General features: G+C 47.1%; 1 protein-coding gene across 2 annotated transcripts in view; it reads left to right on the top strand.

Moving 5' to 3' along the window:
* il1rapl2 (interleukin 1 receptor accessory protein-like 2) overlaps positions 1-15,478 on the top strand; it is a 545,467-nt gene that overhangs the window by 417,740 nt on the left and 112,249 nt on the right. For both annotated transcript variants that reach the window (XM_079556204.1, XM_079556203.1), the window contains exons 5-6: positions 11,553-11,739; positions 11,860-12,013. In XM_079556204.1, the coding sequence (XP_079412330.1) occupies positions 11,553-11,739; positions 11,860-12,013 (341 nt within the window). The remainder of the gene's footprint in view (positions 1-11,552; positions 11,740-11,859; positions 12,014-15,478) is intronic.

Here is a 15,478-nt window from a genome sequence, read left to right as displayed (position 1 = left end):
TATAAAGTGTGGAGTCTGTGGGAGCTTCTATAAGGGCTCAGGCTCTGCCCGAGTGCGGCTTCTCTCATTCAGAGAAAACCAGCCCTGAAGTTTTGTAGCGAGTGCGCATGCTCGGCCCGTTCTTCCACTTTTCCGCTCCAGCGTCTCGTAGGAGGAAAAACACCATATTTGGGTGAACGCGTCATCACGGGGCCCCTTAGCAGGACACGTGGATGTCAAATCTGTCAATATTTATGAATGAAAACCCGCGGGAAAGACGGCCTTTCTACTTCCGGGTCGCCCCCACCTCGCAGACAAAACATCATCAAATAAACATCATGCTAACTCTCTGCATACGTTGGGCTCGAGTGCCGCCTCTCCTTGTTTCCATGAGATCTCCAGGACATCGCGAAGATCCTCTCACAAACAACTTACGTCAGGATAACTTCATGAAGCCGATGTTTCCTCGTCTGTGGAAAAGCCTTTGTTTTGCAGCGATTCCAGAGCCTCCAGGTAAACTTGAGCTGCGTCTGGTTTTGTTGTGGTCGTGCTGAGCTCCGCCTGTCGTCGCTTTATCTTTCACTAAACTGTTTAAAGTTTGAAACATAAAGAGCTTGATAATCCGCAGAAACGGTCCCGTCACAGGTTCATAAACTGGTCTAACGGCCAAAGTTGGGCTCTGTCCAGGGTGAACTGGGATGAACGCCGTTTGTTCGCTGCCTTTGCCGTGTCCTTTTGCTTTTATTTATTTATTTTTGATGGAGGCCTTATCCCACGGCCATCTGTCCTCCATCGCAGCGGCGCCGCAGAATGCTAAAGAGATGATCTATGTAACAGCGCGCAGTCAATTATGCAAATGTCCACATAAACACCCGGCTGTACGAGGCGGCACGAGGCTGCACGAGGCGGCACGAGGCGGCACGAGGCGGCACGAGGCGGCACGAGGCGGCACGAGGCGGCACGAGGCGGCACGAGGCGGCGGTGTCAGCGGCGTTTAGCGCCTGTCGCCGGCGCTCCTCAGGTAAACGCACACGCCGCCACTCACTCCCACTGCTCCCAGAGTTTACAGCTTTCAAAGCAGAGGAGTAAAGTTAGAGAGACGGCACAGGCGACGGGAAACAGGGCTGGACCATGTTTCCTCACACCAGTCAAAGACGCCGTCGTCATTGGCTCTGAGGGAGTTCTGAAAGTTACTGAGCGTGATGTGGAAATGGCTTTTAAACGGGAAACCCCAGAGGCTGTTCTGACCCCTCCCCCCCTGTGCTCAGTGTTAGTGTCGACCTGTCTCTCTCTGTAAGCAAAGGCCCCGCTGGTTTTCAGAAAAAAAATCAGTAATCGAGCCCATTCCCCAATCATTTAACAGTGAACACTGCTCTGACTGGGAAAAATAACACAAACCAAGATGTAAAAAGCACAAATTAAAGGCTGTAATTTACTAATATTTACACTTTTTACAAAGTTCCATCCATTTTCTTTGCTTTATTGACCTTTATTTAACCAGGAAAGTCCCACTGAGATTAAGAATCTCTCTTTCAGGGGAGTCCTGGCTCCAGAGGGGAATCTATTGTGCATGTTTTTAGTGGTAGGGGAAACCGGAGTACCCGGAGGAAACCTACGCAGACACGGGGAGAACATGCAAACTCCACACAGAAAGGCCCCGTCCAGGTGGGAATCGAACCCGGGACCTTCTAGCTGTGAGGCGTGAGCGCTAACCGCTGCGCCACCGTCCCGCCGATATCCGGGGCCGGAGGCAGAGACGCCCAGACATCCCGATCCACGCACACCTCCTCCAGCTGTTCTGGGGGGACCTCGACCTCCTCCAGCTGTTCTGGGGGACCGCGACCTCCTCCAGCTGTTCTGACCCCGAGGCCACACCAGGCCAGGTCGGAGACATAGTCACCAGCGTGTCCTGGGTCTATGAGGCCTTGTCCCAATAGGACATGCCTGGACCACCTCCTGCAGAAGGTGACCCTGTGAAGGAAGCTCATTTCAGCCGCTTGTATCCACGATCTCGTCCTTTCGGTCATTACCCAGATCACATGACCACAGGTGAGGGCGGGAACGTAGATCGATCAGTAAATCGAGAGTTTTACCCCCGACTCAGCTCCATCGGTCAGAGTGAAAACAAAGACACATTTGTTCCTTGAAAACACACAAAGGCTTGACAGACTCGAAGGAGCACAGACAAAATGGCGGCTGGTGCTCGCCACAAAGACCAGCCGCCCCGAGTGTTCCAGGGCGTGGCGTTTGAGAGGTGAGGCTGCAGCAGGAGGTTCACTGGGCTCAGATGTTCAGAGACCAGGGACCAGCAGCCAACCAGAACACAGCGGGAAACCAGTCCTCCAATCACAGGCCGGGGCTCACACAGCCAGGTTTCCATGGAGCGAAAGGAAATCAACCAAACAAAGAAAACTTAATACAAAGGGAGACGAGTAAAGGCTCCATGAAGAGGAGCATGAGGGACCTGCTCTTCCTTTACCCTCACAAACAGCAATGTCAACATTATCTTGTGCACATATATTTCCCACCACTGAAGTACGAGCCGCCTCATCTCATGCTCTTCATACATCATATTATTATAAAGTATAAAGCCTTTACAGTTTTTGTATTCCGGACACGAAGGCAGACGTTCACCGACCAGATCGTTTGCATAGAGCCAAACTAAACATGCCGTATTTGACTCTGCCTGGCTGTGCGTGAGAGGGGGGAGGGAGGGGGGAGAGAGAGAGGAGAGAGAGGGGAGAGAGGAGAGGAGAGAGGAGAGAGAGGGAGAGAGAGAGGAGAGAGAGGAGAGGAGAGAGAGAGGAGAGAGAGGAGAGAGGGGGAGAGAGAGGGGAGGGGGAGAGAGAGGGGAGAGAGGAGGGAGAGAGGGGGGAGAGAGAGGGAGAGAGAGAGGAGGGAGAGGAGAGAGAGGGGAGGGGGAGAGAGAGGGGAGAGAGAGGAGGGAGAGAGAGAGGAGAGAGAGGGGAGGGGGAGAGAGAGGGGAGAGAGAGGGGGGAGAGAGAGAGGAGAGAGAGGAGAGAGGAGAGAGAGGAGAGGGGGAGAGAAAGGGGAGAGAGAGGAGGGAGAGAGGGGGGAGAGAGAGGGAGAGAGAGAGGGGGGAGAGAGAGGGAGAGAGAGGGGAGGGGGAGAGAGAGGGGAGAGAGAGGAGAGAGAGGAGAGAGAGGGGAGGGGGAGAGAGAGGGGAGAGAGAGGAGGGAGAGAGAGAGGAGAGAGAGGGGAGAGGAGAGAGAGGGGAGGGGGAGAGAGAGGGGAGAGAGAGGAGGGAGAGAGGGGGGAGAGAGAGAAAGGAGAGAGAAAGATGGAGAGGGGAGAGAGAGAGAGGAGAGAGGGGAGAGAGAGGGGAGAGGGGGGAGAGGGAGAGGCTGCGCACCAGTGGAGGAGAAAACACACTGGTTTAGACGGCTGATGGAGAGCACAGAGAGTGGGATGTGGCGGCGTCTCTCTCTCTGTTTTCCTCCTCCTGGTGTTTCCATAATAAACGTTCATAAATGTGACCCACAGGTCATTTACTGCATATTAAGGACAGGGAGGCACCAGGACAGGCCTCGCGTCTTTCAAGCTTAACTTAATCAATCAACACTTCCAGGTCCAACAAACACAACTTCATCTCAGGCTCCGGCTGAAACAACAAATACAGGTCAACAACTGTTTCACACCGTGTGTCATGTGACGCATGACTAGTGTGACCCGTACACACTAGTGATGCGCGGGTCAGCTTTTTTAATGACCCGGCCCGCCCGACCCGTAAGTGCCCTTTGATTTCCCGACTCAACCCAAACCCGCGTATATTTAAACCGTCGTTTGATTCTCAAAAAACAAGGACAACTCTTTTTCAATTAAAAACATCAACGTGAAACTTTTAATTGACATGAAAAGATCAATTTACAGAATGATATCGGAACAAAAACCTTCAGAAATATCAACATCTCCAAAGTCAGAAATGGATTCTGAACAAATCGCTAACCAATGCGCTCTAAATGTCAGACTTATTATCCATATTTTAACAAGCCGGTATTTAAGCAGTAGATTTAGCAGCACGGTGGAGAAAGAGCATAATAGAGTCCACAGTTCCGGGATTTCATCTATGTCTTCTTGCCTCCAGTACGCGACCACCTGAGCTGAAAGTTCGCTCACTGGAAGCGCTCGTAGCAGCAACAACACAGCTTTAGCAACAACGGACAATTTAGGATAATCGCGTCGGTGATCTTTCCAAAAGGCAAGAATATCATCATGACAATCATCGAGGGTGATTCTATTGTTATTAATAATAGGCTAATAGTAAAAAAAAAAGCAAGCTCGAAAGGCTATCGTCAACGTAGCCTAACCTTCACACGCCTCCTCCTCAGACAGCCTGAGCTCGCTGCTCTCCAGCTCCTCCAGCTCCTCCACTGACACTAAATAACGAAGAAAGGGGATTTAGTCACCCAACTTTTTGATGCTATATGCATAAAATATTAAAAGCCTAAGAATCCATATACTTGCTTACGCACCGGCCTGTAGCGTGCGTAACGTACCTGCTGCAGGAGGCCGCTGTGCCGTAAAAGCTGCCATCAGTCTACGTGCCTCGTTAAGATAAAGTTTACGTTTACCAGCCTCCCGGCGCGAGTGCGAACACACTGAATGTAGTCGGGATCTGCGCACCTTGGCTCACGGTGCGTTTTGAGCTTGTTGTACCAAAGAACCACGCTGTTGATGGTTGGACAGCGATCACCTTCCATTTCTCCTGAAGCGTCTTTGAACACAGACAGAAACTCACCAACGGTGTTCAGCACTTCCACTTGGAGACCCTCCATTCGTTGTTCTTGTCCCTTGATTTCAAGCAGCTCATGGATCTGTCTATATTGTTTTGCCACTTTGCCACTTTGGAGCACCTTCGTCCTCAGATGTTTGCTTCAGGATGTTGTTAAGGACGTGTGAGAGCAGCTTTTATATTGGGGCCCTGGTCCGTGACAAAAACAACCTTGGAAAGTTGCTCAGGAGACACGCTGATGTCAATGAATTCCCTGCTTATCTGGTCGTGTATGTTTACTGCAGTTTTCTTCTCGTTTGCGTCGAAGCAGAGATCCCGCGGCTCAGTCGTGCCCACTCCTCGGTGATCAAGTGGCATGTGAGTGCTGTATATGATCGCACACTGAAGCCATCTGTCCACATATCGGCTGTTCTGCCAATCCCATAATCAAGCGCTTTAATAATGTGACAGAGCAGCTTTTTCACTTTTGGCCTTGTCCTTTGCCCTAATCACAAACGGTCTGTCTGAGGAATCACGGAGTCTGCATCCACAGAACCGTACATATATACATACATATATACCAATATTGATGAGTCCCTGTGCCACTTGTGAAGCCTTTGCCAGAAACAATATCGAATGGACGCAAGTCAGCGCAACGGAAATCCACAAAATTGTCTACAAGTTTGGATTTTGCAGAGAGAGGCACCTTGTTGTATATAAATGTTGTCATTAAAGGGGGGTTGTTCTGCAAAATGGACTTTTTCAAGCTTTCCATCATGTTATTCTGTCACTCCCTCATTAAAAACATGGCTGAAGTGTTGCCTTGGCACATTCACGTGTTTCTGAGTAATCTGTAAAAACTCTGATGGCGGCCATTTTAGGGATAGGTTTGCCTGAGTCCTCCTAGGAACGCCCCCACCTCCTGGAGACGCCTCCGAGCTTTGGTCACCAGCCGAGTAACCAACCACTGCTCCTCAGCAGAACCCCCTCCCCACTGATGCCACAGACAGCGTGTGGAGGGGGCGTGTCTAAAGGCTCAGAGGTTCTTAAAGAGACAGAGGCCTATTTCAAGACATTCACTACAGCCATTTTGAGAGAGACATTTTATACAAGGCAGTTATTCTGATTTACTGCATTTACAGACCAACAGAAGGTTTGTCATCATTGTAGTGAGATATAGACTGGTGCTATGGGACTGACAAAAGCAGAACACCCCCTCTTTAAAGCAGAACACCCCCTCTTTAAAGGCTGTTTTGGCTGCGCTGTTGTCTCGGGAACACAACTATGGCGAATGTACCCGTTTTGTACGGTGCCTTACAAGTTGGTCTGCAGGAGAACCATCTGGCAGAACGACTTCTCCAAAACTTCTCCCATACTTTTCTCTCTCTTTTGCCTCGCCTGTTTGTAATTGATCTCTTATAAAGTCCGACATAATGCAAGGACTTGTTTTCCTAGCTCAATCTCGAGAAAATTGGCGCTTTCAAATGCGGCCAAAGGACAGTTTTGTGCAATTGTAAAACTTAGGCGATGCAAACGTGTAGGCAGTCGTGTGGCTTAAAGTTTTGGAACACGTGTGACCCGTACACCCTGGGTCAGTGCTAGATCGTGTGCTCCGGAGGGACAGTCTGCTGGGATTTTGTATAGATCTATGAGTTGGTTTGTCTAAAAATACAAATAATCCTAATCCTAACCCTAATTCGTAAAGTTAACCCCTTAACTCCCACCTGAACCGAGCACAGTTTCTCCAGTTTGGCTTTACCCCAATCCAAAAGCTTCTGGAAAAAAGGTGTGAAAATAGCAACAAAACTGAGACGAAAACAGTGATGGAAATGTGACGAAAAATGGATGAAAAGTGGCAAAATGTCACAAAAATGTCACAAGAAATTGATTTAAAAAAATTACAAAAATGTGACAAAAAATGGATTAAAAATTGACGAAAAAATGACAAAAATGTGACAAAATGTGACAAAAAAAAATGACAAAAATGTGACCAAAAAAATTACAAAAATTTGATTAAAAAAATGACCAAAAAGTTACAAAAATGAGTTGAACACCCAACAAAAAAATGTTGGGAAAAAAATCTGATGACGTGAGGAAAAAGATCCTCTGGGTTCAGGCGGGAGTTAAGAGGTTAACCATTTCCCTGGCCCTAACCTTCATTTGTGTCATGATATCTCACGTTTTCGCAGCAGACTGTCCGTCCGGAGCGTACGATCTAGCACTAACCGTACACACTGTAGTCATGTGACCCGTACACACTGTAGTCATGTGACACTCGTACAGCGGGTCTTTGAACACACCACCCTGACACTCGTACAGCGGGTCTTTGAACACACCACCCTGACACTCGTACAGCGGGTCTTTGAACGCACCACTGCTCACCAGGTCAATTACAGGAGGACTGTGCGACTCGTCCCAGTGAAAAAGCCGCTGCGTTGATGGGATTTGGTGGTTTAGCTCCTTCAGATGGGGCCGGCTGTGATGAGTGTGGGGGAGGGCGGTGGATGTGATGAGTGTGTGGGGGGGGGGTCTTCATTGTAAAGGCTCGGAGGGATCGATGCTTCTTTGTGTTCGGAGGTGAACTTGGGAGAAACCGGCTGCGAAATGCACAGAATGAACCAGAGTCACCTTCAGGGAGAGAGATTTAAACGGAGAATTAAACGCTGCTGCTCCTCAGGACCGAGTCGAACTTTATCCTGCTTTAATCTGGAAAAGGAGGAGGAGCAACAGTGGCAAAGGCAGAGCTGCAGAACCGGCTGTAGAACATGTTAAAGCGCTTTGATTAAAATGCATAAGGACTGTTTCTCCAACTGCACATTTCTTTACACACACAGTTGATGTTTTGAGTCTCTGAGCGGCTTCATTCTGTCTGAACACTGACCTCATCACTGTATGGACGTTGTTTAAAGGCGGCTCGGTGACGCTCGGAGCCGCTGACCCGCTTTAAGACACGATACACAGCTCACAGAATGAAGCAGTTTGAGACGGTCACGTGACCAGATGTTACTGAAAGAGGCTCTGACGCTTCAGGAAGAGCAACACAAGCTCCGGCCATCACTAGCTTTAAGACCACCCCTTTCTCTTTTGAAGGATTTAGTGATTCCTAAGTGTTTTTTAATCATTGTATTGTATCGAGAAACACCACAGGCTCCAAATGAGTCGATCACATTTAGGGCTGGCACTTTGTCCCAGTTTGATGTTGTTAACGTCAGGCCTGTCGTGATGCATAAATGTCTCGCTCGATAAGTAAAGTGAAGGACAGGAACATTTTCAGATGAAAAGTGCTTAAACACAGAAGAATGAGCGTTTCCTCTGAGTGAGTGAGTGAGCTCCATCTGCCACGAAAACAAGCTCAGAACACTTCCACAGCTCCCGCCTCTGGCCTCGACAGCGCCGCTCAGACCTCAGTCCTCAGTCCTCAGTCCTCAGTCCACAGTCCTCAGTCCCCAGTCCTCAGTCCTCAGTCCTCAGTCCACAGTTCTTGGTCTAAAGTCTTCAGTCCACAGTCCTTGGTCTAAAGTCCTCAGTCCACAGTCCTTGGTCTACAGTCCTCAGTCCACAGTCCACAGTCCACAGTCCTCAGTCCTCAGTCCTCGGTCTAAAGTCCTCAGTCCTTGGTCTACAGTCCACAGTCCACAGTCCTTGGTCTACAGTCCTCAGTCCTTGGTCTACAGTCCACAGTCCTCAGTCCTCAGTCCTCAGTCCACAGTCCACAGTCCTTGGTCTAAAGTCCTCAGTCCTTGGTCTACAGTCCACAGTCCTCAGTCCACAGTCCACAGTCCACAGTCCTCGGTCTAAAGTCCTCAGTCCTTGGTCTACAGTCCTCAGTCCACAGTCCACAGTCTACAGTCCTCAGTCCACAGCCCTTGGTCTACAGTCCTCAGTCCACAGCCCTTGGTCTACAGTCCTCAGTCCACAGTCCACAGTCTACAGTCCTCAGTCCACAGCCCTTGGTCTACAGTCCTCAGTCCACAGTCCTTGGTCTACAGTCCTCAGTCCACAGTCCACAGTCCTTGGTCTACAGTCCACAGTCCTTGGTCTACAGTCCTCAGTCTACAGTCCTCAGTCCACAGTCTACAGTCCTCGTTCTCAGTTCTCGTCTGAAGGTTTTCCTGAAGGTCAGATAAGTGTGTGATAAGTGAAGCTTTGTCGTCATTGGGCAGATCAGGGTCAGTCCTGAGGATGTTTTTGAGGTCGGGGAAACCGGAGCTCTGCCTTCAGTCTCCTCTGATCCTCTGAAACGCTGCAGCGCCTCCTGGGTCTGTCCCTGTTTCAGAGCATGGTGTCCTGCACTGGTCAGCTCCTCCTCCTTCCTCCTGCGCAGCTCGCTCCGCTCCACAAGTCTTTCACCTTCTCCCTTCTGTGTTTCCTGCAGCGCCTCTTGTGACGCCTCCACAGTACTGCAGCTGTGGGGGCTCTTAGTGGCTGATTAATTAAAGACACTAGATGCAAGTTGGTCATTTTATGCTCACTACTGCCACCTCAGGTCTTACCCGTAACTGCAGTTCTGTGTGTTAAGCTCGTGCCGACAGAACTTTGGACCTGAAGGAACACCTTTCTAAGTGACAGGATTTCAGAGGCAGTTGTGGAGAACAGGTCTGAGCTCATTCTACATGAGGAAATGGAGGAACATGGAAGGGGAAATACTTAGTTTAAACTCTGTATAGTCCCTTTAATGGCAAGAGTAAAACCATGAAGATGAATCTGCCACAAAAAGTGAATTCTTTGAAGATCATCAACAACAGGACGGAGCAGGAGTGTTTGAAATCCGTAAAGGAGGCACTTCCTGATGAACAGTGTGATTGGGAGCAGGAGCAGAGAGCGAGTGCTTCAGGATCTTGGCTCTGTTTAAAGAAAGAGTATTATTGCAAAGCAGATCAAGAACTCTCAAACTAAGTGCGATGAAATGAAGTTTTATCAGTCTTTGTGTCAGAGAAGGTTAAGGTTTTTAAATAAAGCTTCAATTTCACATTCTTTATCTGGAGTTAAACACCAGCCGAGGAATAAAAACATCGAAACATTCTCTCTGTGAATGAACTTACCTTCTTTATGGTCTTTGTACATTAATTTCAAAAGGCTTTTCCGTGTTTCGTCAGCACTTCTCTGTACAGTGACTCGCTCGTTCAAACAAATGTTGAATTGGACATTTTTGTGAACTCGTATGTTGAGCATCCACGTTAAACAAACCCACACAGTCCTCACAGTAAACACGGAGCAGGTGTACGGCAGATGGAGGATCAGGGATGTGGAGCCACAAACAAATGAACCAAAGCCTTTTTCATCGTGTGGAAGCTGCGCGGAAGTGACTGTGTCCAAACATTTCAGAAAACCTATAGAAGTAATGACGGGGTTTTAAATTCCATCAACCAGGTCTGCTTTAACTCATTTATCATAAAACAAGTTCTCAGAGCATCGTTAATATGGATAAATATGTGACGGCCGTTCATGTTGCATTTCCCTTTTCATTTCTAAGCTTGAAGAGTCGTTTAGTGCAAGATGTAGTAAAATGGTTCATTTCATTTATAAATGTACAAGTAAAAAAGAAGATTCATTCGGGAAAAGCCAAAGAGAAATGGAAAGACTTTAATCTAATCCATTACAGCAGGAGTTGTTCAGATGAGGTCCGGTGGGGCAGAGATGATTCCTGTGGATCACACACTTTCATACCTGTATCTCACTGCACGGCCACACCGTGTCGGCGCCATCTGGTGGTGAAAAAGCATTACAGCAGTGAGCCTGGAAAAAGCAAACTCAACACAGCTCATTTCTCCGTCAGAAATGTGAACCAAAGGGTCATGAATGATCCGATCATTGAGGATAATGAGAATAGGAACAAATGAATGAGACGTATCAGTGGTGCCGATTAAATAAAGAAATCTTCTGCTTGTGACAGTTTAAGGCATATATCACATGTTTTGCCGGTGGGTGAACCACTAAAAGAAGGCTTATTATTAAACTTCCTTCTGATTCCTAACTGGGCGGTCTCCTGACAGGGCGAGGTGCGGTCCTAAAGTACTATACGATGTAAGGGATAATGCCCATTATCAGAGATAAATGGACGATGAGGAGGCACGAACGAGACCGTGTAGCCTCACTTTTTAGCCGACACCCTCCAGCCAGTCAGAGTCGATGTGATAGAGCGGGTTTGTCCCATTCTTTATTTTGGTTGTTTTGTTTGTTACATTTGCAAAATCCATCAGCAAACCAGAACCACCGGATTCATTCATTTATTTAAGTCAGTGATCGCACTTCTCATTGTCCATTTGAAACTTTGTGTATTTATTTATTTACTCAGTATAAAACTTACCCCACATGGTTGGAACAAAGGGAAGGCGTGGTCTTTGTCGGCCATTTTGAAAACGCAGGCTGAACCATGTGGCAGGGGGGAAACTGGTTTACACTTTGCTTTGAGTTTCCTTTTGTATTTGATGTTTGGTTTCTATTTTGTCTTTATTCATTCAGTTTACCAGCTGAACTTATATTTGGAACTTACCCATCAAGCTCATGGTACTTATCGGTGGAAGGTCCTTCCCATGAGGAGAGGTATAAAAGCTGACTGCTGTGGCCACTGAGGGCGGCCATTTTGTTCATGTGTGTGACATGTTTTACACTGAGAAGTTCCTTTTGTGTGGAGATGTTTGTCATGACGACCTGCTCATTTCCACCACTCGTGTCCAGCCCCCCCACAGTCCAGTGTTCACCCAGACCATGGAATAAAGCTGTTATGCTGCTCGCTCTGAATGGTCGACAATATGACAAATACTGTTAAATGGTCCTTTTGTCGTTTCCCTCGTCAGGTGTTTGGAATCGTACTAAACGTTGTGTTCTCCTGTGTTTGCAGGAACTCGACGTACTGTATGAAGGTGTCGATGCAGATGACGGTGGAGGAGAGCGACGAGGGGAAGTGCTTCAGCTCAAAGATCAGACACCTGGAGAAGGCCGAGGTCACCCACAGCAAAATGATCTCCTGCCCAGACCTGGAGGATTATCTGGCCCTGTACAAGCAGCCGCAGATGGCCTGGTACAAGGTAATACTTTAGTACTTCTACTGCACTGTGACATGTACAACAACACACACTGGGTAATAGTGAGTGCTGGAAAATAGTGTGGGCCTCTTTGTGGGCACTGACTTCCGTACTTTCTGTCAGGAGTGCGAGCGGGTGGAGTTCAGGAGCTCCATCGTCACCAACAACACCCACATCTGGATCCCGGAGGTGGAGGAGGGCGACGCGGGCAACTACACCTGCGAGCTGCAGTACGGCTCCAGGGTGGTGCGGAGGACCACCCAGCTCAAAGTCACCGGTAGGAACCAGCAGCCTGCACCAACAACGCCAACAACACCGACAAATAACGGCAAAAACACTGACAAACAACACCAACATCACCGACAAACAACGCCGACATCACTGACAACACTGACAAACATCACCGACATCACTGATAAACATCACCAACATCACAGACAAATAACGGCAAAAACACCGACAAATAACGGCAAAAACACTGACAAAAAACACTGACAAAAAACACCAACAACACCGACAAACAACGCCGACATCACCGACAAACATCACAAACATCACTGACAATCAACAGCGACAAGACTGACAAAAAACGGAAAAAACACTGACAAACATCACAAACAACACCGACAAACAACGCCAACAACACCGACAAACAACGCCAACATCACTGACAAACAACACCAACAATCAATGCCAAAAAAAGGACAAACAACACCAACATCACCGACAAACATCACAAACATCACCGACAAACAGGAGCTTCTTTTTGCTTCGACATCATGAGCAGAATCCATGTTTTTTTCAGTGAAACACGAACTGTTGCGAAAGTTCCTTTTGTAGTGTTTTGATGGAACATTGCGGGCATGTGGACACAGCCTGATGGGATGGTATTGTGTGCTCCGTGTCTGCAGTGTGCTGTAGTTACAGAATACTGAATACTTTCCTAACATTGTATTTTGAATACTTAGAATTTATTTGCTTCATGTCTATGATTATCCTCTATGATTGAAACCTTTACTATAATAATACATGTTTAACTCGAGGCTATTTGAGAGATAAAAACAATACAACATCACATTAAATTACTTAAAATATTGGCCTATATGTCGGCCAACCCGCTTCATATCGGTCTCGGACCAAAGATCCATATGGGTTGGTCCAAACATGTATAAATATGTATTCATTTCCATTATATTCATGTATAAATACTGTGTGCTTATATTGTTATGAATTTACTTACTTCACCACAAACAAGGAATGCACGAAAGCCAACAGTTTCAAAAGCACAAAGTAGATCCACTTTTCTTTTCTTTTTCCAAATCATGCAACATGAAGCTAAAATGTAATGACTCTGTGCCGTAAATGCTCTCAAATGAAAGCGTAACATAAGCTGCAGTGACGTCTCCAGAAAGCACCGATACCTCCGACCGTGAACTTTGACTGAAATCATCTTGAACCTCTAAACGCCGCTCTCTGAACATGTTTTCTGTCCTTCATCTCAAACCTCCTCCAAAGATCCTTTACTCCGACAGACACTCTGCGACCCGCCGCTCCACATCACGCGGCGGCGGCGGCTCCGCTCGCGTTCCGCTCGCTGCCGGATTAAACTTCCGTTGTTTCCTCTGCTCGGCTGGGTTTTGTCTTGGGCTTGAACATCTGCACTCGGCTGTGATGGTTCAGGCCCATCTGCTGCAGAGGCTTGTGTTGATGCTCGTTTACCACGTGCACACAGGCACATGCACACGTCGGCTTGTGTCGGAGCCGTCGGCCATAAACGAGACGAGTATTGTTCAGAAATGTAAGTGGAGGCAGGACTGTCTTCATCAAGTTTAGTATTTGTGTTGTTTTAGTCCATAAACGTGGAAAAGAATAATCAACTTAAGGAAGAAAAGACATGGTTTCAGAGATTAAATCTAAAGTTTCAGCTGGTTTTGTCAAGTCTTTAGTAAGATAAAAACCTCTTTTCTCCAAGGGAATGAGGACTCTTTTTCTGTTTTTCTGTTTCTGTTTTATTTTGTATCATTTCAAGTGAAAAAGAAGTATTTGTAAATGTCTGATTTCAAGTGGGATTTCTTCTTGTTACTTTGGCGTTAGCATTTGTATCTACTCTCAGGCCGTGTCCATACGAAGTCCAGCTGAGGACCAAACACAGATATTTATCAGTCCAGTGTCTCGTCCATACGAGCCGGCGTTTTGGGCGTTTCTGTAAACCAACATTTCCCAAACCAGGTCCCAGAGGAAAGATCTGAAAAGGCCGTTTACGTGGCTCCGTTGTTACGACGTCTCGATGACATCACAGCTCCAGAGTCTGTGATCCAGAATCTACTGACCTGATACTGAGTTTTCCTCATGGATCTGTGATGGTTTGACTCCGCCCCTCTTTGCTCCACAAGCCACAGGTGACGAGTAGAAAAACACGAGTCAGTCTGTGTGTTTGGACTGACGGGAAAAGTCACTGACAGAAGAATAAACTCTCCTCCTCATCTCTTCTGTAGATCCGAAATCCTTCAATCAGCTTCATTTTCACACTCTTTCATCGTCTTCATTTTGTTCTATTATCTATGTTAGCGTCACAGCGCCTCACACAGGCCTGGTGTTTTGTCTTCATGTGGATATTACCTTAGATGAGCCATTTTGCTCATTTAAGACAGTCATGTTTCCAGTGTGGAGCCCAAGCAGCTAAATGTGGACATTTCATCCATAACTGAGACTTCTAGACACTTTGGCGTTGAAGTCTTTTAAAAAACTTCTACTGTATGTAAGAATGTACACAGGCTGTGGAATTATCCTAATGTGGCATTTTAACACATTTTATGCACAAATTTGCCTTTGTTTGGAGCAAAATGTAAATAACGGATCAGGCCAGGTTTGAATTTATGGTTGTATGTTTTGTATGTAAGTTCATTGTTAGTTCAAAGCTATAGAATTCAAGATAGAGATGAGGTGTACAAAACGTGTGGACTCTGTAGGAGCAGCTGAAGTGAAAATGTTGTTGCGAGAGTGTAAAGAACTGGATTACTGTGTGATCTCAGTCGCCTTTTGTGCCACACGTGGAACATCGATATCTGTGAATAACGTGTGAGAGACGAGGGAGCGTCGCTGTGTTGTCGTTATTACCGGGAAATCTTACCAAAACATCTCACAATAAGCAACACAAAGGGTGAGTTTAGTCGTTTTTAAACTGAGATGGGAGGAAACTCCACAAATCTCAACACTCAATGCTTACGAATCGATGTCACTGTAATGAACTGTGGAGACTCTTAATAGATCAGATCCAAGAAATACAGATCAGAGCTTCAGGATTACTGCACGGCTGAAGCAACTCCAGGTCCTTCTTTAAACTCTAAACTCTCACGCTTTATTTGACTGTATTTTCACGGTGGATTTAAGGATGAGCAAACAGTTATATTCTTCCAATAAAAGTGCCCAAACAAAGTCATGGGCTGATATAATGTGGGTCCAGTGAGTGCACACAGACTGCTCTATAGTGTCCGCTCACTCACAGCCACATCGGCCTCAGACGACCTCGGCCTCCAGCTCTGCAGAGTGGGAGAGGACTGACATGCAGATGAGGCCAAATGCCAAGCCGTACAAGAGGAGAGACGGGGAAGGCTGAAAAGTTATCAGTTATCTGGGAGTTTTTAAAGTGCAGTATTTTCCTGATGTGCAGAATGATGATGTTCACCACACCTGCTGCTAAAATCCTGCAATGTCAGGTCTCAGAGAGTTGGTGCTTCAGGCC

This window comes from Gobius niger (genome assembly GCF_951799975.1).
Source record: "Gobius niger genome assembly, chromosome: 5".
NCBI lineage: Eukaryota > Metazoa > Chordata > Actinopteri > Gobiiformes > Gobiidae > Gobius > Gobius niger.
Note: the sequence above shows the minus strand (reverse complement) of the source record. Positions and strands in the feature narration are given on the sequence as shown.